This window comes from Balaenoptera acutorostrata, chromosome 6, assembly GCF_949987535.1.
Source record: "Balaenoptera acutorostrata chromosome 6, mBalAcu1.1, whole genome shotgun sequence".
In the NCBI taxonomy this organism is placed as follows: domain Eukaryota; kingdom Metazoa; phylum Chordata; class Mammalia; order Artiodactyla; family Balaenopteridae; genus Balaenoptera; species Balaenoptera acutorostrata.
The window spans coordinates 22764135-22791064 of record NC_080069.1 but is presented as its reverse complement, the minus strand read 5'-3'; the positions used below and the strand labels follow the sequence as shown (position 1 = coordinate 22791064).

Below are 26930 nucleotides of genomic sequence, written 5' to 3'. Positions count from 1 at the left end.
TATTGTATGACTTGTAACTTAAGAACAATTACATTTTGACCACAAGGTGACAGTATTAATAGCTAAACTGCTTATGTTATTTTATTTATTCTTTAGTCAAAGAAAAAGAATTATGAGACAGTTTAACCATTTAACTTTGTACTCTTGAACTAGATGTGCACTTGGATTTGGAAGACCGCCTGGCAAAATTTATGAAGACAGAAGAAGCCATTATATACTCATATGGATTTGCCACCATAGCCAGTGCTATTCCTGCTTACTCTAAGAGAGGGGACATTGTGTTTGTGTAAGTAATCTTTACTGACATTTCTTATCAGAATTCCTTTGGAAATAATATTGGCCCTCCTAGAGAATTCCTTTGTTAGAGGTCATCTGCCTAAAATAATATTGATTTTTTTTTTTTTCATTTTTAAAGAAATATATAGTCACCCAGCCAAGTACTTCTGCAGAATTAGTGAGACCTCCACTGGAAGGATGCCTTAAGGTGTCGGTACTTTGTTATCTGCCATTATGATTTTATTGATTGATGTTGAGAAGGCCAAACTTATGTAGGAGGGGACCAGCCCTCTGTTTTCCCTGTGCAGCTCTGTGACAGTGTGGTGTCCTTGTGAGTCCATGGTCGTAGCCCACATAGCCACTCATACTACCTGATGAAGTCACTCCACTTCTCAGCACCCTCGCTGCAACTCTTGGTCTCTGCTGATCTTGCTTCATGGCTTGTTAAGAATATAGAAGTCATGAGTTGCAGACTTCCTTAACTTTCCAGGAACAAATTACACACTTGCATACATGTGCACTAGATGTATGGTGTTGCTTTTTACTGTGGAGGGGAAGAGCAGAGAGGAGTAGAGTGAGGGCTGGCATAGCCCAGGCAGCTGGTTATACCCGTCAGGAGCACCTGCCACTAGCCCGAGCCTCTGTTATCTTTTGAGTGGACTATTAAATGACTCTCTTAATTTAGGTCTCAGAGTGACTTTTGTTTCCTCTTTTCCTTTTTGACACCATAACCAGACACTCCATTTAAGAGCTTCCATTGTTCCTAAAATAAATATCCAAGTTCTTATTGTGATCTTGTACATTCTAGACTACTGTTTTAGGCCCATTTTCTACCATTTCCCCTTAGGTGGTCATGCTGTGTAGCCTTACCAGCCTTATATGCTAGTTTCCCCTCAAGGCCTTTGCACGTGCTAAGACCCTAAGTCCCTACGCCTAGAACGTTGTTCCTCCTCTCATCTCCTACTTAATTCCTGCTCATCCTGCACACGTACCACCTCTGCAGGAAAGCCTTCCCCAAGCTCTCAGACCAGGTCAAGACCCCTTGCTGCATGTGGAGAAAATTTTACAGCCAGAGGAGTTTGGTATCCTTGTGAATCCATGACCACGCAGGCATTTACGTGCCTGTCAAAATCACTGTTTCTCAAGCCTCCCTTAACTTACATATGCAGGTGTGTGCGTGTGTGCTCATGGGCGCCCACACCGTCTGCTCTTGGCTCAGCTTGCCTCACGCTCACTGTACTCTTTTACACCACTTTCAACGGTTCATACCAGCCCGTTGCCTAGGATAGCATGTGCCATTTAGTGGTGCTCAGTAAATACCTTCAGTGAGAGAATGAACGGAGGCTGGAGCGCAAAAGAGGGGTCCAAGTGACTGGACTTCAGAGCCCGGCTCACCTCAGTCCCTGTACCATCCTGCTGCTTCTCACTCACTGTCGGAGCACCTGTAGTGCAACAAGCTCAAGCACACGCTGCAGGGCTGGCTCTTCCTGGGGGTTTTCAGCGCGCTTGTGTCCCATTCTTCCCCACAGCCCTGTGACAGTTACCTGGGAGCACTCCAGCACATGGCCTGGGCCTGAGTAGAATTGTTTCCCAATGTGACCATGAAAATGAATGTTTCTATTAATTTCTTGCACATAGTTTAAAAAATCAGTAATAATAAAGACTCATCACAAATTTGAGAGCCAGTGATTTAAACAGTGATTCTAGGTTTTTAATAAAGCATAGTTGCAGACAACTACAATACAGTGTCAGCCAATATCGCTTTATACAAGCCCCCACCATAAATTCCTTTTTGAGTTTAAAGTCCAGAAGAAGTTTACAGTTACAGTTGAACTTGTATGCTTCCTTTGTCAGATAATAAATACTATATTGTCCTTTTGGTTTTCACTGCTAGGAAACCTAGTCTAAACTCACTTTCAAATCTTATGCCTGGTGTCTTAGAACTTCAGTTTCTAATGAGTCATTAGACAACTTAATTATTCCCTTATACATAATTTTAAATATTCCACCTGAAATTCATTTGAAAGTAGGAACACTAGAGGTAAAAATGGTGTTTAGTAAATTATTTGACAAATTGTTTTTGATAAATTCATTAGGCATAGACAATATGTTCGATGTTTTATTTTCTTTCTTTTGTAGTAAACAGTGATAATGCTTTGCCAGTAGGTCTCAGAACAATGGTTGTTTATATACCTAAGTCTTTCCTTGTCACTCTGTCTGTATATTACTTTGTGTACCCTTTTCTAATGAAATGTTTTATATTGAGATAATTGTGGATTCACATACACTTGTAAGAAATAATACAGAGATTTTATGTGCCCTTTACCCAGTCTTCCCCAATGGTCACCTCTTGCAAAACTGTAATACAGTTTGAAAAGTGGGATGTTGACATTGATAAAGTCAAGATAATCCCTCTTGTTGCCACACCCATATCCCTTCTACCCTACCCACTCTTTAGCCCCTGGCAACCACTAATCTGTTCTCCATTTCTGTAATTTCATGATTTCAAGATTGTTGTACAGGGACTTCCCTGTTGGCGCAGTGGTTGTGAATCCGCCTGCCAATGCAGGGGACACGGGTTCGAGCCCTGGTCCGGGAAGATCCCACATGCCACGGAGCAACTAAGCCCGTGCGCCACAACTACTGAGCCTGCGCTCTAGAGCCCGCGAGCCACAACTACTGAAGCCCGCATGCCTAGAGCCCGTGCTCTACAACAAGAGAAGCCACCGCAATGAGAAGCCTGCGCACCGCAATGAAGAGTAGCCCCCGCTCGCCGCCAACTAGAGAAAGCCCGTGCGCAGCAACAAAGACCCAACACAGCCAAAAATAAATAAATAGATTTAAAAAAAAAAATTGTACAAATGTGAGTCATACAGTAGGTAAAACATTTGAGGATTGGCTTTTCTCATTCAGCATTAATTATTTGGAGATTCTCCAGGGTTGTTATGTGAATCAAGAGTTTGTGCCTTTTGATTGCTGAGTCATATTCCATGGTATGGATACACCACAGTTTGTTGAACCATTCACCTATTAAGGATATCAGAGTTGTTTCTAGTTTGGGGCTATTACAAATAAAGGTGCTGTAAATATTCATGTATAGCTTTTTCTGTGAACATACGTTTTCATTTCTTTGAGGTATATGCCAAGGAATGCAGTTGCTGGTCATAAAGTATTGTGCGTTAAGTTTTTTAAGAAATTGCCAAACTTTTCCAGAGTGGCTGTATTATTTTACATTTCCGTGAACAGTGTATAAGTGATCTAGTTTCTCCAACATCCTCAGGAGCATTTGGTGTTGTCGCTTTTTTTTTTTTTTTTTTTTAAGCCATTCTCATAGGTGTGTACAGATATCTCATTGTAGTTTTAGTCTATATTTCCCTGATGCTACCATACTTACTGTTTTTAGGCTTTGGTCTTGGCATCAGGGTAATACTTCATAAAGTCAATTTGAAAGTGTTCCCTCTTTTATTTTCTGGAGAAACTGTATAAAACTGTTGTTAATTCTTTAAATGTTTGGTAGAGTTCTCCAGTAAAAACAGCTGGACCTCGAGATTTTTTTTTTTTGGAAGTATTTTTACTATGAATTTAATTTCCTTAGTACTTGTAAGGCTATTCAAATATTGAGTGAGTTGAAGTAGTTTGTGTTTTTCAAGGAGTTGGTCCATTTCTTCTAAATCGTCAAATTTGTATGTGTAGCATTGTTTGTGATATTCCCGTACTATCCTTCTAATGTCTGCAGATCCCTGTTTCCTTCCTAACTGGTAATTTCTGTCTGCTCTCTTTTTTGTCATTTTTGCTAGAGAGTTGTCAATTTTATTGATCTTTTCAAAGAATCAGCTCCTTGTTTCATAGATTTTTCTACGTTGTATTTTTGTTTTCATTTCTGCTGATTTCTGGTATTATTTCCTGCCTTCTGCTCATTTGCAGTTTAGTTTGCTCTTTCTAGGTTCTTGAGGTGAGAACTTCAATTACTGATTTGAGACTTTTCCTCATTTCTAATGTATTAGTGCTATGAATTTCCCTGTCATCACTGCTATAGTTGTGTTCCACAAATTTTGATGCGTTTATTTTCATTTTCGTTTAGTTCATTTTTGTGTTTTATTTCTCTTTGACCCATGAGTTATGTAGAAGTGTGTTGTTTAGTTTCCAAGCATTTGGAAATTTTTAATTTGTTACAGTTTGTTTTATGGCTCATGATGTGGTCTATCTTGGAATATGTTCCATAGTCACGTAAAAAAGAATATTCTGGCAAATACAGAGAAAAGGCCACGTGAGGACACCAGTGAGAAGGTATCACTCCATGATAGGACACATGTGATTAATTTCCTTCTTTATACATTTCTGTTTTTCATATAATAGTATTCAATGATCAAATGTTACACTGATCATTATTTTTTAAAAGTCACTGATATGCAAATTAAAAACCAGAAAAAACATACAAATTGTTCATTTGCCACTTCTATCCTTTAATCCAGTAAGAGAGAGCGCTAGTTTTGCATGTCAACTTCCTAAAGTATACTTATATAAAAGTTTTAGTGAGACAAAAAGCAATTTACATATGAAACTTTATTTACCTTTTGAGAGAAATGTTTTTTTTGTCATTATCATTAAATAGAAAAAAAAATATTCTGCTGAATGGAGTGTTCTATAAACGACAATTAGATCTTCCTAGTTGATGGTGTTATTGAGTTCTTCTATATCCTTGCTGATTTTCTGTTTGGTAGTTCTGTCAGTTGTTGTAATTTGTCAGTTTCTTCTTTCACTTTTATCAGTTTTTGTGTCTTATCTTTTGTAGCTCTGTTATTTGGTGCATATTTAGGATAAGTTTTCCTGGTTAATTGAGTCTTTTTATCATTATATAACATCCTTCTCTGTCTCTGGTAATTTTCTTTGTTCCAAAGTCTACTTTATCAGATATTAACATAGGCACTCTGCTTTCCCTTTTGAATGTTTGCATGTGTTTATTGTATGTAATATATATGTATACCCTTACTACCTATATTATTGTATATAACATACATACATATATATAGCATATAACTATATATATATATATAACTACATGTGTGTGCTGATGTGCGCCCTCAGTGCGCCCTACACACACACATTCCCTTACTACCCATCTCATTACATTTGAAGTGAATTTCTTATAGGCAGCATGTTTAATCCACTCTGCCACTCTGTCTTTAAATTGTATATTTTAGCCATTTACATTTAATGTAATTATTGATATATGGGATCTTAATCTCCCAATTTTTATTTTTTGTTTCTTATTTGTTCTCTCTGTTTTTTGTTTTCTTTTTTCTTTTTCCTGCCTTTCTCAGGGTTAATTGAATGAGTTTTGGAGTTCCATTTTTATTAATCTTATTTATTTGTTTTCAAGTGTTTCCCTTTGTATAGTTTTTTAGTCATTGCTGTAAGTATGATGTTGTATGTACACATAAGTTATCACATTCTACTGGTGTTATTTTACCAGTTCAGTTATAGAATCCTTTATCTTCTTTTACATCCCCTTACTCTCCTTATTTATAATACAGTTGTTTTAAGTATTTCCTGTAAACACTTTGAGAACCACATCAGATAGTGTTATAATTTTTACTTTAACCATCCACAATGACTTAGAAAACTCAAGAGGGGAAGAAAAGCCTAGTGTGTTTGTTCATACTTTTTACAGTATTCTTTCTTCCTTCCTGATAATCTAAGATTCTTTTATTTATTTATTTTTTCTATGTGGAGAGCTTTCTCTAGCCATTCCTCTAGGGGAAGTCAGCTTGGGACAGAGTCTCTTAGTTTTTTTTTCAACTGAGAATGTCTTCTCCCCCTCATTCCTAAAGGATATTTTTGCTAGTTTTGGATTCTTGGTTGCCAGGTCTTTTTTTTTCAGCATTTGAAATACATTGGGACACTTTTTTCTTGTGTTCATGATTTCTGATGAGAAATCTACTGTCACTCAAATTGCTTTTCTCTTACATGTAAGGTGTCATTTTTCTTGTGCTGATTTCAAGATTTTTTTCTTTGTCATTAGTTTTCAGAAGTTTGACTATAATTGAATTGGCATTTATTTGTTTGGGTTTACCTGCAAGAATTTTGCTCAGCTTCTTTAATCTATAGTTTTATGCCTCTTCTTTAATCTATAGGTTTTCAGCCATTATTTCTTTAAGTACCTTTTTAGTCCCACCCTCATTCTGTTCTTTAGAACTCTACAGACTTGAATGTTGCATATTTTACTGTAGTCTCACAGGTCCCTGAGACTGTTCTTTCCTTTCTAGTCTACTTTCTCTCTGCGATTTACATTGACTTGATTTCTACTGTTACATCTTTCAGCTCACTGATTCTTTCCTCTCTCCATTCTGCTGCTGAATTCATCCACTATGCTTTTTCTTTTGACTCTTTTGCTTTTTAGTTCTAATATCCCCACAGGATTCTTCTTTGTATCTTCCTTTTCTCTGCTGCAGCTTCCTGTTTTTTCATTTGTTTCAAGCATGTTCATAATTACTCATGAAACATTTTTATCATGATGGTTTTAAAGTCATTATCAGATCATCCTGACAACTCTGTCATCTTAGTACTGGCATTTGTTAATTGTTTTTTTTCTTTTTTTTTCATTGTTTGATATTTTCTGGTTATTGGTATGACAAGTGAAACATGAACAGTTTCATATTATGCTGTTATAGTTTATGCTTTATTTAAACTTTCTGTTTGAATTGGCTTTCTCTGACAGTCTTCCAACAAGGGCAGGGGGGCACTGCTGCCTCATTACTGTCAGGTGGAAGTACAAGTCCAGGGTCCCCACGGGGCCTCCACTGACACTGAGGTGGGGTTATTTTCATTTCTTCTGGTTGTTGGTGAGAGTCCTACTCTTGTCTGAGCCTCCCCTAACACAGCCTAAGCATAGGCAGGGGAGAGTGTCTCTCCCTGCAGGAGATTGGAAGTTAGGTCTCTCCACATGGTCTTCACTAACACCACAGTGGGAGCCACTTGTTACTACCCAACGGAGATACAAGTTCTGGCTCCCTTCTCTGACAGCTCCCACAGGGGTATTGGGGAGCCTTGTTATGGCCTCGTGAAGGCTAGAGTCTGGGTCCCCCTCTCAGCCTTTGCTAGTGTGGAGGGGACAGGCCCAGGTTTTTCTGTGGTTTGGCTGCAGTAGAGACCTTTGCTGGGCTGCCCCCTTTCCTGTCCGTTTGGCTACAGAGAGCAGACTTTTGTCAGAGCTTTTCTGTCTCGCCTGTTGGCATTTCCAGTTTGCCAGCTGCATCAGTTCCAAGTTAGGAAATTCCAGGAACTTGTTTCATGTCATTTCTCAGATCCCTCGCTGGTCTGCCTTTTCTCTCCATTTTTCAGCATCATCTTATGTTTGTCTTATACATGATGTCCAGGATTTTTGGTTGTACCCAGTGAGAAAAATAGGGAAAATATGTCTATTTTCTCAGAAGCAGAAGTGTTGCATGTACTTTTAAATAATACACTTAATTTAAGAAATATATCCTGCCCCCCATTAACTCAATTTAGGAGATCTTACTGAAGATTAATCTGCATGACTCAGAGTTCTCTCCTGGGTTATGTAGAGTCAGTAACCCAGTATTCCTTTTGATGGCAAAGTTATGGCAGAGTGGTGGCCAGTCAAATCAGAGATGCCACTGATGGTGAGATGCACCAATATTTCATTTATTTTTCAGAAAGAGAAAAGTACTTTGAATAAACTAATATGCCATCTGTATAGTAAGATGCATGCTGATTTCTCAGAGGTCAAAATATGGCAAGAGTTTGCTTCGTGGAACAGGATCAGTATGGTAGTTATGTGGAAAGGTTTGCAGAGTGAAGTGCAAACAATAATATATTAATGTTCAAACATGTTTTATTTATTTGCCATTTTCAGTTTAACAAGTGCATGTTGGTCAACTTACAAAAGCAAGCATTCCTTTTCTGAGAATGTTGACAAGACCCTTTAAACCCCAATTTGGTGGGTCTTTCTTCCTTGCAGAGATAAAGCTGCCTGCTTTGCTATTCAGAAGGGATTACAGGCATCACGTAGTGACATTAAGCTATTTAACCATAATGATATGGATGACCTGCAGCGACTATTGAAAGAACAAGAGATTGAAGATCAAAAGGTATGATTCTTTTGAAGAAAATTACACAGTTCTTTTGTACTTTCTAACCAGCTAAATTATAAATGAAATGGTAATTTGTCATGAAAACTTGCCTGTGGATCACATGTGGACATTAAATAAGGGTGTTTCTGCTTATTAAATGTACCTCAGATTAGAGAGTCAAGCCTGATAGTAATTGCCTCATCATTGCCATAATTATATATGGCAAATTTGGGGGAAGGTTATCTAGGCAGCTTTCTAAAAGAGAGAAAAACAGCATGCATTTTGGGGGTGGAGGGATGTACACTCAACTCTACAGAAGTAACAACAGAACTCATTAGGGCATTAACAAGATGTATCTAGTGAATTCAAAATAGGCTTATTCATATCAGAATAAATCATGTATCAATTCACCAGAAGAAACCATGGCGGCAGATCTTAATTAATGAATTTATGAACAAAGTGAAGACTCTTTCTCCCTACCCCAACCTCATCCCAGATCTCTGAGCAGCTGCTCCCTGTGGGAAGCAGCTGCCTCAAGCATGGTTTCCTTCTACGTTGCAACCTATTTACACTTCTTCTCAAGCACCTGTGTAGTCCCTTGGGACAGGGAGGGAATTAGGCAGGTGGAACTTGCTCCTTGTTGTTCTGATAGAGAGTGGAACAGAGGAAACGTGTTCAAAGCATCACTGTTAGAATTAGCATTTATTTGCCCCTGACAACATGAACAGAGAAGGTAGTTCTGTGGTCTGTGGTTCTGCAGCAGGAACCACTGTGTGTGAAGTGTACTGGGAACCTGGTCACCACATCCTTTCTCTCAAACACCACTTTCAAGTGGACTTTCCCAGTGTAACTCATCCGTTACTAGAGTAACTGATAAAAATGCTCATCACATCCTTAATTTTGTGTTAATTTCCATTTTTCCAGATATTTGAATTATTCCTTTTGGATTCTGTCATCTTTGTTTAGGTGATAGCCTAAGAGCAGCACTTCATGATTATACACATTCTTGTGATGAATATGCATAGACTTCTGCTATTTTATGCTAGGTGTGCTACAGACAGTGTTTTATAAGTATACAATTTAGAAGAATGTATAGGGAAAATCTTAAAATTGAGACCATTCCACCAATGAATTCTTTCTACAGATTGTAAAAAGATGTCCCTTTTCTGATTCAGTAATAGAATGCTACCGTATTGAAAAACACTGCCTTAGAAAGTGTGACCAATGAACCAGTCTGCTGTAGAGTTATTTCGCCAAGTTAGCATTGTACAAATTTGGAAGACAACATATTCAAGTTCTGTGCGTGTGTTGTATAAGATTTATAATCTGTGGAACTTTTTTTTTAATGAATAACAAGAAATAAAGTTATCTTAAAATTTATTTCCATTTTATAGTTTTTACCTTTTTACTAATTAATTTATACCACATATTCCTGCCAAGAGTAGGCTTTCTAAATTACATTTTGGTTTTTAGAAATAATTCTTTTTTAATTTTGTTTTCACAAAAATAATAAATGTTAAATTTTTAAATATTTTGTACTTAGATGCTTATATTTCCTTTGAAAGTAGGTTAAATAATCTGAGTTTGGATCAAACTCTTTTTGTCAGTTTCCCAACTAATGGAGTTCATATGTTTTTTCATTCCTTTTCTTATAGAGTTCTCTTATCCCATATTAATCCTTCTTAAAAAAAAAAGATAATAGGTAAAAACAGCAGTTCATAGAAGAAATGCAGATAACTGAGCAAATAGAAAATAGTCTGACCTCACTAACAGTTACAGAAATTAGGGTAAGAGTTTTTGCCTGTCCAATTAGGGAAAACTTTTTATGGTAATAATCCGTGCCACACTGATGTACAAAGGGCCTTCCAAAAACTCTGAGGAGAGCTTCAGTTGGCACAGCCTTTCTAGAGGGTAAATGGGCAGGTATATTCTGGGATTCTTAAATATCTATACCCTCTGGAGTGCTATCTGTAGAAGAGAATCAGAAATGGTGTCAGAGATCGAAGGGTATTCACGTGATGTAAAAAAACAAAATGAAGGAAACAACCTAAATCCAGCACTGTGGGAATAGTTAAATAATTTACGGTGTATTTACAAGGTGGAATATTAAATCTCCATTAAAATCATGGTTTAAATAATATTAAATAATGTGAGAATGTTCACAACATAATATTTTAAAAACTCAGGTCCTAGAACGATTGCGGTAAAATCCTGATTTGAACAAGGTAATTTACAAAGATATGTATTTACAAGAAAAAGTTAACCAGTGTGTGGTGTAACGAGCTCATTTGTTAAATTCTTTTTTGAACTTTTCCATTTCCCAAGAATATTCCAAAAATAAAATATTCCTTCATTGAGTATTTTAAGATCATAAGAAAGATACTTTGTGTTTTAAAGGCAGGGAGAGGCGGGATGCCCCCAGGTCCTCAGCTGTGACCTCCCAGCAGACCCGCAGCCTCAGGTTTGACTTAGGGACGGAGTGAAGATGACCAAGAATGGTGTAAACTTTCGCATGCTTCAGCCGACACTTTTTTCAGTATTACATACAGCTGCGGGTTCTAAAATACCCCTTAAAGAATAGCTCTGATATTTGAGTTTCTAGTTGTTCATTAGAAGCTTAGAGGCAAGAAACCTTTGAGTAGAAAGGTGGCGGCAAACTCTGTGGAATTTTTTCAGTGCAGCGTACCTGAAACATCTACAGATTCAGCAGTGGGAGTGGTTTATTAGTGATTTGACGTCAGTGGGGTGTGGGAAGGTGTGTGTTACTTGAAAGAGTCCCTCCACTGCACCACCCCCGAACATGACTGGGTGAGGTCATAGTCCAGTTTTACTTGAACCAGTAGTGAGGAGGCAGGAAGGAGAAGGGTTTCATCTGTTTTTTGGTAAGTAAGGGAGGTCAGGGTTTGTCTGTTTTTTAACTTTTTATTAGGAAAATTTCTGGCACATTCAAAGGAAACAGTAGTATAGTGAAGCCCCCTGTACCCTTCTCCCAGCTTTGTTTTCAATATTCTGCCACTCTTGTATCATCTGAACCTTCACCTAACTCCCCACTCAATCTCTGTGATGATGATGATTATCATCATCATCATTAGAGTTCTTTTTATTTTAGGTAAAATTTACATTGAAATACATTAGTCCTAGTTATACAGTTTTGACCAGTGGTTATACCCGTGTAGCCCAGGTATCATGGCCCCCATCATGACATAAAACGTCCCCATCTCCCCCAGAAAGTTCCCTTGGGTCCCTTCCCAGTCATTCTGGGCTTGGAGGGTTTTGTTTGTGTTTTAGTATTCTCAGTGTCTAAAGTTTGTGTTTGTGTGTGAGGCCTCCTAGTTGACTGTGTGACCTGAAAACATGTCTGAGAGAAGAAAGCACTGTTTTTCATCTCAAAATAACAGGATCTCAAACCTTGAGCTTGAAATTGATTTAGTCTATCTATTTGTTGATTTATCTTGGTGAATAAATCTTGTAGGGTGAAAGTGCTAGAGAGCACATAACAGATTTTGTATTTGGAGTCACTGAAATTTAAAACATCTATTTTTTTTCTTTTAAAGAATCCTCGCAAGGCTCGTGTAACTCGACGTTTCATTGTAGTTGAGGGGTTATATATGAATACTGGAACTATTTGCCCTCTTCCAGAATTGGTGAGCAACCATGTTTATTTATTATTTCAGTATTCAGACTATTTGGCAGTTAGGCCTTTTGTTTATGACCATTTTTAATGTATAATGTCTGCATTGCTTTGCTTAATAGGTATCATAAGCACATTCTGATCATACTAGGGAAGTAGATTAACATTAAATGCCAACCCTGACCTTTAAAGAGTAATCAAGACTGAGTTTTATAAAACCAACTTTATTGAGGTATAATTGACACATAATAAAATATACTCACTTTAAGAGTACAGTTTGATAAGTTTTGACAGATGTATACTCCCCTATCACCATCACCACGGTCAAGATATAGAACATTTCTGTCACTCCAGAAGTCCCTCATGCCCCTTTGTAATCAGTACCCCATTCCTGGCCGCAAGCCACCGTTGATCTGCTTTCTGTTCCTGTAGTTTTGCTTTTTGTAGAATTTCATATAAATGAAATCATATAATATGTATTTTGTAAAACTCAGCTTTTTAAAAGGGGATACAATACACTGTCTTTAGAAACCATGACTATTGAGTTTTTTTTTTTTAGGTGAAATTCACATAACATAAAACTAGCCATTTTAGAGTGTAGAGTTCAGTGGCATTTAGTACGTGCACAGCGTTGTGCACTCATCAACTAGCTAGTTGTAAAACCTTTTTGTCACTCCCAAAGAAGACCCAGTACCCATTAAGCAATCACTCTGCATTTTTCCTTGCCCCTAGCCCCCACCAGTCTGCTTTCTGTCTATATGGATTTACCTATTCTGGATATTTCTGATAAATGGAATCATATAATATATGACTATGGCTTCACTCACTTATAATGTTTTCATTGTTTATCCAATTTGTGGCATCATTTATCCGTACTTCATTCCTTTTTTCTTCTTTTTTTTAAAATTTATTTATTTTTGGCTGCGTTGGGTCTTCATTGCTGTGCGTGGGCTTTCTCTAGTTTTGGCAAGCAGGGGCTACTCTTCTCTTCATTCCTTTTTAAAGCTAAGTAATATTCCATTGTGTGGGTGTATCACATTTTGGTTTTTTTGTTAACAGATATTTGGATTGCTTCACCTTTTGGCATTTGTGAATAGTGCTGCTGTGAACATTCATGTACAAGTATTTGTTTGAATCCCTGTTTTCAACTCTTTCATGTATGTGCCTAGCAATGTAATTGCTGGATCATGTGGTAATTCTATTTTTAACTTATTGAGGAACTGCCATACTGTTTTCCACAGTGGCTTGTACCATTTTACATTCCCACCAGCAATGGAGGAGGGTTTCAGTTTCTCCACATCCTTACCAATGTATACTTTTTTTTTTTTTTTTTAATTTTTGCCATTCTAGTAGGTGTGAAGTATATTTGCATTTCTGATTTGCATTTCTTGAATGACTAATGATGTTGAGCCACTTTTCTTGTGTTGGCCATTTGTATATCTTTGGAGAAATGCCTCTAGAAGTCCTTTGCCCATTTTTAAACTGGGTTGTCTTTTTGTAAAGTTCTTTATGTATTCTGGGTACTAGACCCTTATCAGGTATGTGATTTGCAAATATTTTCTCTCATTCTATAGGTTGTCTTTTCATTTCTTTGATAGTGTCCTTTGATGCACAAAAGTTTTTAATTTTGGCAAAGTCCAATTTATCTAGTTTTTTGTTGTTGCTTGTGCTTTTAGTGTCATATCTAAGAAATACATTGCCAAATCCAGGGTATAAAGATACACCCCTATGTTTTCTTCTGATATTTTTATAGTTTTAGCTCTTATTTTAGGTCCTTGATCCATTTTGACTTAATTTTTATATATTCTGTGAGAGAGGGATTCAACTTCATTCTTTTGCTTGTGGTTATCCATTTGTCCCTGTACCATTTGTTGAAGAAACTATTGTTTTCCCATTGAATGGTCTTGGCACCCTTGTTGAAATCAGTTGACTGTAGGTATATGGGTTTATTTCTGGACTCTCAGTTCTATTCCATTTGTCTATATGTCTAGCCTTATGCCAGTACCATGCTTAATTACTTAATTCATGTAGCTTTGTGGTAAACTTTGAAATCAAGACGTGAGTTCTCCATTTTTGTTCTTTTTCAAGATTGTTTTGGTTATTTGGCGTCCCTTGAAATTCCATTTGAATGTTAGGATCAGCTTTTCCATTTCTGTAAAAAATGGCATTGAGATTTTTTATAGGGATTGTAGTGAATATTTAGATTGCTCTGGGAAGTATTGCCATCTTAATGATACTGAGTCTTCTCATTGATGAACATGGAATGTATTTCCATTTATTTTAGTTTTCTTCAATTTCTTTCAGTATTGTTTGTGGCTTTTACTGTAAAGTCTGGTACCTCTTTGGTTAAACTTATTCCTAAGTATTTTATTTATTCTTTTTGATGCTATTATAGATGGAATTGTTTTCTTAATTTCCTTTTTGGATTGTTCACTACTAATTATAGAAATACAGATGACTTTTGTGTATTGATCTTGCATCATTCAACTTTTGCTGAACTTGCTTATTAGCTGAAACAGTATTTTTGTGGATCTTATTCTGTATATAAGATCATGTCATCTGTGAATAGAGCTAGTTTTGCTTCTTCCTTTCCAAGGATGGATGCTTTTCTTTTTTTTTCTTGCCTGATTGCTCTGGCTAGAACTTCCAGTACAGTGTTGACTAGAAGTGACAAGAGTGAGTGTCCTTCCTGCTCTTTAAAGGGAAAGCTTTCAGGCCATCACCATTGAGTATGATTTTAGCTGTGGGTTTTCCATAAATGTCCTTTATCAAGTTGAGGAAGTTCCCTCCTATTTCTTATTTGTTGAATGCTTCTCTCATGAGAGGTTTGGGGTTTGTCAGATGCTTTTTCTGCATCAGTTGAGTTAATCATGTGGTTATCCTTCATTCTCTTAGTATGGTGTATTACACTGATTTTCCTGTAATAAACCACCATTGCATTTGACCATTAAAATCTGAATCTATGAGTCTATCAATTGAATAAGGATTCAAAATAAAGGTTTCATATCTTATTTTTTAAGTTTTTCACTATTTCTTGAGGAAATCTAGATACATCCTAAATGTCAATAAAAGAGATTTGTTTTCCTCTCCTTCCTTTTGTGAGTGTCAAAGACTGATAGAATAATGTAGGAGAGATAGTCGGCCACAAGATGTTAGAACTGTATGTTACAGGAGTACAATAATAAATCAGTACTGATGGGCAAATATACAGCCAGTGAAACAAAATGTAAAGTGTAGGAACAGATCAAGTACCTAAAGTACTGAGTATGTAAAATTACAGTATACAAATTAGGGTTTGACAAAAGGATTCCTGTTTCGTTTTACTTGTCTGTTTGTGTTCCAGTACTGGGATAATATTATTAAATATTTTCTAAAACATGGTTTTTAGAAACTATCTCAGTCATATAATACCTCTTATTAATGGATGGGAAAGAATTAGTATTGAAAAGATGTAATTCTCCCCAAATTAGTTTGTTCATTGTTAATGAAAATTCAGGTAAAAGCCCAGTGAGGACCCCTCTCCCAATTTGATGTTGATTCACAAGATTAGCCTGTAAAATCTTTTTTTTTTTTTAATGAAAGCTTCTTTCTTTATTTATTTATTTATTTTTGGCTGTGTTGGGTCTTCATTTCTGTGCGAGGGCTTTCTCTAGTTGTGGCAAGCGGGGACCACTCTTCATCGCGGTGCGCGGGCCTCTCACTGTTGCGGCCTCTCTTGCTGCGGAGCACAGGCTCCAGACGTGCAGGCTCAGTAGTTGTGGCTCACGGGCCCAGTTGCTCCGCGGCATTTGGGATCTTCCCAAACCAGGGCTCAAACCCGTGTCCCCTGCATTGGCAGGCAGATTCTCAACCACTGCGCCACCAGGGAAGCCCTAGCCTGTAAAATCTTGATGGTTAAAAAATAAATTATCAGACGCATGATATGAGACATCAACCCATCTTATATATTTCTGTGCATTATTTCTATAGTTTCAGTGGAAAAAATCATAGTAATTAAACATTTAATAATTAAAATTATGATTCTGGGGTTTCCCTGGTGGCGCAGTGGTTGGGAATCTGCCTGCCAATGCAGGGGACACGGGTTCGAGCCCTGGTCTGGGAGGATCCCACATGCTGCGGAGCAACTAGGCCCGTGAGCCACAATTACTGAGCCTGCGCGTCTGGAGCCTGTGCTCCGCAACAAGAGAGGCCGCAATAATGAGAGGCCTGCGCACCGCGATTAAGCGTGGCCCCCACTTGCCACAACTAGAAAAGCCCTCGCACAGAAACGAAGACCCAACACAGCTATAAATTAATTAATTAATTAATTAATTAATTAACCTTTTTAAAAAAATTATGATTCTGGCACAAGAGAAGATTACATGAGCCATGGAAAGATTTAAGAGCCCAACTTCTCATGTTATATATATAAAAATTTAGTGGTTGATAATCACTGTATTTTAATTCAACTGTGAAACTTATCACATACATATTATAAAAGGGTAAATCAATTAAACACTAGGGGGAAAAATCTGTACATATGTTCAGCCTCCCAATGTATAAACCAAAAAATTTATGAAATAATTAGAAGAACATATAGATAAATATGCATCTAAACCTTAGATGGGAAAGGACTTTCTTATAAGCTGGAAAACAAAGGGGAAAAAAAAAGATTAAAAAACATATTAATGAAAACTTTTTCTGGATTAAAAAAATGAATCTAAATTGGAATAGTGCCTCTGAGGGAAGAATATTTACAATATTTCCCTAGGAGTTTTTATGTATAATCAGACCAGTATTTAACAGATAGATTACATGTCTATACTCATAGTGTCTTAACAGTTCCTTCTTTAAAAATTGGCATTGTGCTGTCTATATTACTGAGTTAAATTGAATCATTTTAGAGCATCTAAAGTACAGTTAATTTTCATTATTCATGGTAGTTATGTTCTATAAAGTGTGTGTGTATATGTGTGTGTGTGTGTGTGTGTGTGTGTGTGTGTGTATATATATATTTATGTTCTATAAACCTGCTGCAAATACTGAATTACCAAATACTGAACTTTTGCTCCTAGGGCAAATACAGAGTTAGTTTTCTGCAACCCTCTAGTCACCACGTTTTCATCAGTTACTCAATACATAACCGTGTTTTATATGTGTTTCTGGGTAAAGACACCTTATTTAGTGTACACCATTGACGTAGCCATATTGAACTCCCAGCCGGCAGTGCTCTAACTCCGGCCTGAGTGCAGTTTATGTGACACACGCATGTTTTCCGTAAGGCGCATCACAGCCTTCTTGCGCTGAGGCCCTCTGGGCCGAACTTCAGCGCTGTGCTTGGGGGCCGTTGTGAACAACAGAATCACAAGGAAAAGCACAAAATGCGAAAAATGTGGCAGTAAACAGAATGTGAGAAGGACACTTGTTTGCAGTATAAGCTGAAGCAGTAGCCCGTTACCTCAGCTGGGAAGGTGCATTTCAGGTGACTCAAAGTTTTTCACCACCCTGCACATATGCCCTAAGTATTGATTTGGAGGTTACAAATAAATTTTAGCAAGTAGGCAGATTCACAAATATGAATTTTATGAATTTTCAGTATTTTAAAGTTGTGTTTATTTACCACTTAGGTTAAGTTAAAATACAGATATAAAGCAAGGATCTTTCTGGAGGAAAGCCTTTCGTTTGGAGTCCTGGGGGAGCACGGCCGAGGAGTCACTGAACATTTTGGAATCGATGTAAGCTCTCCTTTTTTGGAACATTCCTTCATATAGTAACCATGCAGTTCCATCCTGCTGGGCAGGTTTCATGGGCACAAGACAGTGTTCCTCATCGATGTGCAGGGTGCAGCTTTGGTGTCTGTCACTTCACTGAGCCCACAGAGGATTGGGTCAGCCAGACCAGGGTCCCCATCTTCCCTTGGAACTCAGTGGCTAATCATAGAATTTGTGTTCTGTTTACACGGTAACATTTGATCCCAGCTTTCCGTGTTTCTTCTCTAGAAACAGTTAAATTTGCCTTCCATTTTTTCTTTAAAATCAGTAAGAATTCTCTAAGTTGTCCTTTAGAAAGTATCATAGCAGTGAAAAGATGTTCTTTCTAATATTTAAAATTCTGTATTGTTATTTGTGTGTATGGGGGTGATTTATATATATATATATTAGAAATACCACCAGCATGGATTCACAAAGCCGCTCAAGGTCCCAGACAACTGGAGTGAGTTTTTTATGTTTTCTCTTGCTGAAAGGAAATGAGCCTCAACTAGCCCTACTCTTAGTGGGTTTTGCTCCTAGAGCCTCGGAGAGGAACAGTGTGGGCCCATCTGCAGAACCTGTCCTCACCGACCACTGTGTAACCTGCCCTTACCCACCGCTGTGTGGTTGATGTGAAGGAAGCTTTTCTCCAAATCTTGTGCATAAAAGTTTTGCAGCTTGTGTTAAAATGTTGAACTATAAAATATAAACTCACCTTAGATTATTTGCATCCCTCTACCCATACAGACCTAGAGAAAAATGTAGAGCAGAATGACTATCACACCAAGTTGACTGAAGCATACTCTTCAAAGACAAACTGACATTTGGCAATGAAATGCACTGAAGAATTTAAGATAAATGGAAATTAATTCAAGTAAAATTTACACCAGAGCAATTTTTAAGGCATGAAAATTTTAAAGGAGGAAAAAGCACTATCTAATTTCACTGTTCTAGTTTTCTCACTGCTTCCAGCAGTTGTCTCAGAGGTAGTATTTATAATGGCTTGAGTAAGAGTGCAGAATGTATGGACCTTATTTGGACCCTAATTCAAACAAATACTGTGAAAAACAAGCTTTGTGAGACAGAGATACTTGAACACTCAGTATTTGATATTAAGAAATTTTTCATTTTTTAAGTGTGGTAATGTTTTTGAAAGAGTGCATATCTTTTAGAAATGCACACTGAAATATTTATAGATGAGAACATGTAAGGTCTGAGATTTGCTCCAAAGAGATGAAGAGGGCAGTAGGGGGCTTATACGTGGAAAAGGATTGTCCGTAAGTTGATAATTATTGAATCTGGTGATGGGGATTCTTTATACTTTTGTATATGTTTGAAATTTTTCATAATGAAAGGTTAAAAAAAAAGAAGAGTGCGCAGGTTTCCTTGTTGGATCTGTGGAACACTTGGAAAAACACCAGATGTGATCTGACCAGTCATTATTATGGCCATCAGTGAGTAATTACAGAATGGCTACTGTATGCAGGATGGAACTTGGTGCTGGGGGCTGGAGCAGACGGTGAGGACCAAAGGAGTGCTGAGCCGTTGAGAAGGTCGTGGGTACTCAGGAGCCCAGTGGGCACATTAGGTTCATCCACTGCCCAGTTGGTCCACTTTGGTCAGAGCCCATGATGGCCCATTGCCATCATGTTTGGATAAATTGATTTCATTTTTGAAAAGGTGGAAAAGGTAAATGGAATGTAGTACTTGTTCCAAAGTGCTCAAAACCCTGATAGATTTCTTTTTATTTCTCTCAAGTACCTTCTATGGAGAAGGACAGCTGAGACCACTGTTTTAGCAAGGAAGTGATCTTATCTTTTACCTCTGAATATGTTTAGTATCAAACAACTTTAGATTTCATCTTTTATCTAGCTCTTCCACTGTGAATAAATTGTCGATGAATGATGGAATGGCAAAAAAGTATAAAGTGAGACATCTTCAGAGGTGGGCTATGAAACATCGGTCCTTTTAACAATTGATTTTGTATGACTTACCCTTTATTTTCAAGGATGTAGTTTGAATCCAGATGTTGACATTAGTGCCGAAATTTTGTCTCTAGGATTGACATTGGCCTTTTTTTTCCCCCCCTCCTTTTCTTTAAATTGAGAAATAACTCCCACTGTCCCTCTTTTCTGACAGATTGATGATATTGATCTTATCAGTGCCAACATGGAGAATTCACTTGCTTCTATTGGGGGTTTCTGCTGTGGCAGGTCTTTCGTAATTGACCATCAGGTGGGTTCTTTTTAAAAACAAAAGCAAAAACTGAAACCCGTTGCTCCATTGGTCAACTAAAAATGTAACCGCTATTACAAAATTTCATTCTAACTTAGTTTATCACACAATTTTTATTTAGAAGTAGATTTGTTAAAGAATCATTCAAAATATTTACATTTAGAAATTATCTCCCTTTCTAAAAAAGTTTTGGTTTTGTTACATAACTTCTGTACATGCCTGGGTCTTACCACCTCACCATTTGTACGTGCTGTTTGGTAGGGAGTGCAGAGATTTGGTGCCTTTAGATTTTTTAGCCAAAGAAAAACAGAGACAAAAAAAGTGTTTATGTTTTATAACTTGTTTGTTTCTTCTCAGCGACTTTCCGGCCAGGGATACTGCTTTTCAGCTTCATTACCTCCCCTCTTAGCTGCTGCTGCAATTGAGGCCCTCAACATCATGGAAGAAAATCCAGGTATAACCTTTAAACCCAGGAAATCAAAGATATTTCAAGTCATGTCAGCCATGCTGCTGGTTTGCCTTTTTGGAGAAATTAGCTGGAGGAAATGATTTCCCAGACAAAGTTCTGGCTCTGAATTACATTATCTGGCAATTTATGGGAAAAATGATGGTGAAGAAGTTGTCCCTGCCTCAGGGTTTCCGGGTTAGAGCTTCTCTCATGTTTCTGGAGATGAAGCCAGAGCCAAAGCAAAGCTCGCTCCCTTGGTGGGCAGAGATGCCAGAAAAAGGAGGGACTAGCTCTGGGCCAGTCATCATTTAGTTTATCGGGGTTTTTTGAGAAATTAGCTGAAGTATGCTAATTTTTGGTACTTATAATTTTATAACTGTTGTCTAGTTTTCCCCATCAGCCTTTGATTCATGAGTTGGTGCTGAGGCCATACAGGTTTACCAACTATTAAAACTTGCTTAATGGGCAGTCGACTCAATTTAAAATGTGGTTCTGGGCTGTGATAGCGCCTCCTCACCAAAGACTAAAAGGAAAATGGAAAAGCAGGCCTGGTATTTGTAATTTTAAATTTTATAAATTTCTAAAGACTCAGCATTGGTTTTAATTCAGAGAATCAGTAAAAGTGAGTGTTTCTGTGTGCACATTCATATACTTGTCAGATACCCTGCCACTCCTGTCTCCTCAGATCTTTCAGTTTGTGGATTTTCCTTAAAAGAAAGTGAAAATATCAAGAAGAGATCATAAACATTACTGCAGTGTCTATTTTTTTCCCAAATTGTTTAGGGTCCAGAAATATTTAATATATTTGTACCCTTTTGTTCTTGGCCAGATAATTTATAGTATCTTAATAAGAACAGAGCTATTGTTTTGTTGTGGAAAACTTTATCCCAGATTTTGCTGAAAGTTGGGTGAGCAGGTGCCAGCTAGTATATGCCACAGATGAAAGTTGGGGACCTTCAGAGGAGTTACTGGCTGTCCATTTATGTGTTATTAGTGGGCAGAAGGATTTGCTGCGTTTTAAATTGATGAACTGGATCTTGAAAAACATTTTTAGATTAGTATATCCAATCTTCCAAATGTACTATCAAATGTATTTGTTTCCTTCAGGTATTTTTGCAGTGTTGAAGGAAAAGTGCAAACGAATTCATAAAGCTTTACAAGGGTGAGTTTTATATATTTTCAACCAACTCAAAAGTTTATCTGCACAACATTTAAACAACTTGTGAAGAATTTTGAGTGTCACCTCTTTGGTTTTCAGTGCATTTAATAGGCTTGAGTCAGTTTGTCTAAATTGCAACTAAGAAACCAAAAACACAGTTCATTCAAATTTGTCTCTGTGTGTGAAACCAGAGCATCCATTTTGTCATTGTTTTAAAAAATCATAACTTTGTTTTTCTAAAAATGATACAAGCTCATTGGTAAAATATTACAGTAGTACAGAAGATAACAAAGATGAAAAGAAATAACAACATGCTGCCACCAGAAATAACCAGCATAAACACTGGAGAATTCCCACACATCTGTACGGGTAAAAGGATGTAATTAGATGACAGTGGGTTCATACTGTCCATGCTGCTTTTTAGAAAATTACTCATTTTTTTAAGTTACTTCAAGAAAAAGAAACAAGTGAAATCAAAGTGAACCTTATGAGTGTTCTGTTTACTTTTGTTTTAACTACACAAGAGTAGTTCTTTAAGATTCCTCTAGAATTGAGAAAAACATTGAGGCTAGTGACATCTTCAGGCAGATTTCTTATCTTACAGAAAATGATCTCACCTTGCCTGTGGTTTCTTTTTGCCTTTCCAAGTTGAAACCTGCCTTCTCAGTCATGGAAGTCCTATCCCTATTGCCAGATATGGAAACTAGAAACTTTTCTAAAAAGGACAGTTAATAAATAAGCGGGTCACAGATGTTCCAGATAAAGTAGGGGGAGAAATAATTGAAGTCTGGGTCTGACTTACGATCCTAACAAAAGTTCTTGCATGATTTGTGGTAGAGAGATATTATTGTTTCCAGTTACATTGGCTTATGAAATATTAATAAACCAGCTCAGCCTAGCACATTGGAGTCACTGTCAATTCATGAACACCTACCTCAGATGCCCTTTATTCTATGAGTGTTAATGTGTTTATTTTTTAAGTCCAATCCTCTACTTTTCCCAGCTCTCTCACACTTTTTCTTCTCTCCAAAATCCCTAACCCTCTGTCTCACTCCACCCACTTTTAGCTGACAGCCTTGCCTCATGCTGTCACTTGGGAACTCCCTCATTTTCCCTCACAAACCTGTACACCTGCGGGTATCCGAACCAGTCTTCCCTTGTGTTATAGCCAAAGAAACGTTCCTCCATCCATCACAGCTCTCCTTTCTTAAGGACCGAGTGCCTTTGGTTGTCTCCTCTCCTTTCTCTTCAGTCTCTCCCCTTTCCTGAGTCATTTGATTAGCATTCAAGTACACTCTGCCCTGTCTTGTCTTAAATTCTTCTTTCCCGTGACCCCATACTCCCCTCTAGCAACTAGCCCATTGCTCTGCTTCTCTTTGTAGCCAGTCTTTTTCCAGAGTTGTTTATGCCCTCTCCACATCCTCACCTCTCATGTACACTTGAAACTACTGAAACCCACCTCTACTCCTGCACTTTACCCAGTGTTCCTGTGACTACCGAGGGATGACTGTATTTTCTGATGTTAAAACATCCTTGCATTCCTGAGTAAACCCCTCCTTGATTACAGTATATTTTTCTGCACTGTTAGTTAGGATTTTGAATTTTTATATCCATATTTATAATTTAAATGGGCCTATAATCTTTTGTTACAACAACCTAACATAACCTAGGAATCAATGTTGTGGTAGCCTCAATAAAGTATTGAGCAGTTTTTCCACTTCCCTGCATTATGGAGCCATTGTATAAGACCAGGCTTGATTATTTGTTTCTTCAAAGTTGAGCAGGACTCCTCTGTAAGACTCTCTAGACTTGGGGCCTTTGGGCTGGGTGTAGTCTGTGATTCTCTCTTGTGTCTGTATTATTTCCCCTTTTTATTTTCTGTTTCTGTCGTTTTCATTCTTATGATAATCTTTCCAGGATTTTGCCCAGCACGTTTTTTTAAGTTTGATTTTGTTTGTTACTCATATTTTGTTTTCTTTGATTGATTTTTTTCCCTTATTTTTCTGCTTTCTTGTTTCATTGAATTGTGTTTTTTTACTCTTTTTTAGCTTTTTACATTTAGGTTATTGGTGTTATTATTTTCCAATAAATAGCTTAAAGATAAACATTTCAAAGGCAGTAAGTATTTTCAGTGTTCAGTTCTAAGTAATTTTTTTTAGTCTCCTCTAATCAGTGATTTGCTTCTCTCATCTCTGAGGTTGCATTTGGGAGAGGAAGTCAGCGGCCTATGCTACTTTGGGTCCTTGCTGGAATCTTGAAGAGCCCCTAAATTCTAACAGATAATTATTCATGTCCAGCGCTTTCCCCACACTAAGCACATGATGGAGACCACGTCTGAATTGTTGATTGTTCTATCCCTAGGACCTAGACCAGTGTTTAGTATTTCCATTTGGTAAAATGGGTAAAGTAATATGGTAAATAATGTGCTCTCCAGAAACGTTTTTTTAAGTATAACAGGCTCTGAAACACAGCTTCTAACTTTCTGAACTCAAGTTATAATTCTCTGTCCGTTTGGTTTTAGTTAAACTTTAATGCGACATTCAGCATCCAGGCAGCCAGAAAGAGAGCATTTTGTTTCATTCCTTCTCTCACCAACTTGCTCCACCTAACATGTGAGATGAGCCCATTTGATCGAATAGTAAGCTCAGTTGGGCTTGTAGGTGCCTTGTTTGTATCAAGGAAAATCCAGGCCATTTAATTCATATGAAATGCAATTTGAAAAGTAATTTTTTAAGTTCTCCCTGAGAGTACATGACCTAAAACAATTAATACTTCTTTGTGTACAAGTTTAACACATTCAGAATTCACCTAGGAAATGGGTTTTGAAAGCATATTTCTTAGTTTCTACAGTAGTAAAACAACTGATCTATAAGGTTTCCCCATATTCCAGAAGCCCTAGAGTCTGAGATTCCATGATTCAAATCTGCAGCCTGATTTATTGAGAGATCCTAGTGTGATGCATTACATTTAAAGAAAGTAGACACAAATTAATGATGTTCAAGGGTGGTGTGAAAGGCAGGTGAGCTTAGCTTCCTCACTTCATGTGATACTCGGCACAGGTAGTCATTCAGTAAAAGCTTGTTGAGTCCTAAACATATTTGAAGAATCGAATATGCTAACAAGTGCTTTTTGTGCTCATTTCATTCTAAGGGAAAAGCAGATCTTTCCAGGTAAAGCAGACTAAATGAAAGCCATTTAAAATGTTTAGCCCAATTTCAAATAGACATGTATCACTATTTTTGTCCTAGGAGATAGGTCAGAAATCAAACCATACCTGGCTAAATTATATGGCCTACAGTTCTCATAACACTGCAATAATCATTTGAAAATACAGGCTTTCACCCCTAAAGAAATCTCTCTTCCTTCCTGAGAAACAGCAGATTTCTGTGCTGTTAATCCTAAGAGAGAAGAAAATCATCGTAATTCAAGAAAAATTTAAAATTAAACATGTACACAAGAAGACAGCTTTACAACCTAAATATACTGTTGGTGACCAAAATATAAAATTTTAGTGTCAGAAATCATCCCTGTAGTTTATAAAAGACAAGATACAAACTAAAGATTTAGCAAATAAGGAAGCAGCATTAACAATTATAATATGTTATCCATGGAGGAAACAGAAGTAATAGAAAATGATGGTGCAGACACTTCCCTAAAGTGGGTGATGAGGGAGGCCCTCAGAGGAGTGACCCTGGACCTGGGACCGGGCGTGTCTGGCGCTAGCCGTGCAAGAACAGGAGAGAGCAGGTGAGGAGAGGAAGCGACAGGGCAGAGGCCCAGGGCTGAGTGGGCCTGCAAGGGGCCCCTTGAGGAAGGGGTGGCCCCAGCCAAGGTGGGTGAGGCATGTAGACCGTCTTGTGGGAGGCTGGGGATGACGCACGTGTTCTCTGTGAAATGTGAGCCGGAGGGTCCTGCGGGACCGGGAATCCTCTTCCCCGCCGTGCTGCAGGGTGTCCTAGACTAGGAAGCACTGCCCAGAGCGTGCGTTTTTACCTCCCTTTGTCAGATCTGGAATCCCACCACATGATGTTTCCCATGGAAGTCCCAAGTTTCTGTCACATTCATTAATGCAGACTTTGTAAAATTATTTATATGTGAGAAATCTGAGCTCGGAAGAGGATTTATGCTTGTGTGTGTGTTTCCCTTCCTCAGCATTTCTGGATTAAAAGTGGTGGGTGAGTCCATTTCTCCAGCATTTCACCTCCAGCTGGAAGAGAGCACTGGGTGTCGAGAAAGAGACGTTAAACTACTTCAGGAAATAGTAACTCAAGTGAGTATCCAGTTATTCGGGTGAATCTCTTCGTGCCCTTCTACCCTGAACCCAAGCAATTTTTAAGGTCATTTTTAAGAATGCTCTCTTTGCCCTAAGAGATTGGGTACAACAGAAGTTGTGGTTACCCCTCTGGTGACATGGAATTGTTCTGATGCCCAGCCTTTCCGACGTCTGTCCCTGCCCAGTGGAGTCTGTAGCACGTCTCTACTGACAGGCTGCAGGTTATTCCATTGGGTCAATTTTCAGCTCACATTGAAGTTGTGTTCTTTGCCACATTGTATTAAAATACACTTTGCTTCCACTCTGAATAATTAGTCTTCCAGAAAACCCAGTTGCTTCCTATTTACAAAGCCAGGCTTTCGCACATGTAGGTGGGGATGGCATTCTGTATGGTGATGGCGCACAACACCGGACAGCTGACTGTCTGGGGCTGAACACCCAGCATAGCTCAGAAACAGGTCGAAATAATCTTGTAAGCAAAAAGGAAGGAAGATGAGCCACTTCTTTACCATGCCTAACTTGGGAGCTTGATTTAAATGTCTGACTTCTGAAAGTCTTACTACTAAGTGTACCTTAGTTATTAACTAAGAAACGCATCACTAGGGAAGATCCCTTGGCCTTTACTGTTCAGTAGAGCTGCGTTCACCCAAGTCCTCTCTCCTCACTTTCCTCCTTCTGAAGAACGGTCAAGTGGCCCTGCAGCACTGAGCACCGAGGGTGGTGCTGCCTTGTACTTGAATCTGAAATACATGGCGTACGTATTTGAGAATGAAGACAGGCTTCACCCTGCTTCCCTGTCCTGCTTGTCCTGACGGTTCCTTTCAGAGGCTCCTTCCCCGAGTCCGTGCTGCCAGGCGTCAGGGTAGTGGTGCTGGTCAAGTCTGCCGTGTGCCCCTGCCCGGCTGTGGCACAGCAGGCAGTCACGTGGCTGCTCAGTGTGGAGACTGTGGTGCTAAGCCAGCCTCTGGCTTCACCGCTGGCTTCAGCTGACCTGTACCCGACGATGTGTGAACCACAGTACCTGCAGTCATTGATTCATGGAGAGCTTCTTGCAACTTGTGGATCATTGATTCGTGGAGAGCTTCT

The 26930-nt window shown here is 38.2% G+C and overlaps 1 protein-coding gene across 14 annotated transcripts in view; it reads left to right on the top strand.

Annotated features, from left to right (window-relative positions):
• The window catches only part of LOC130708441 (serine palmitoyltransferase 1), a 65781-nt gene that overhangs the window by 22118 nt on the left and 16733 nt on the right, over window positions 1-26930 (top strand). For 7 of the 14 annotated variants that reach the window (XM_057548706.1, XM_057548707.1, XM_057548703.1 and 4 more), the window contains 8 exons: window positions 154-286; window positions 8258-8387; window positions 11924-12013; window positions 17607-17714; window positions 19869-19964; window positions 20322-20418; window positions 21520-21574; window positions 25724-25841. In XM_057548706.1, coding sequence (XP_057404689.1) covers window positions 154-286; window positions 8258-8387; window positions 11924-12013; window positions 17607-17714; window positions 19869-19964; window positions 20322-20418; window positions 21520-21574; window positions 25724-25841 — 827 coding nt within the window. Of the gene's footprint in view, window positions 1-153; window positions 287-2786; window positions 3378-8257; window positions 8388-11923; window positions 12014-17606; window positions 17715-19868; window positions 19965-20321; window positions 20419-21519; window positions 21575-25184; window positions 25319-25723; window positions 25842-26930 lie in introns of those variants that run through there. The other 7 variants (XM_057548710.1, XM_057548708.1, XM_057548711.1 and 4 more) reach the window with 5 other exon arrangements.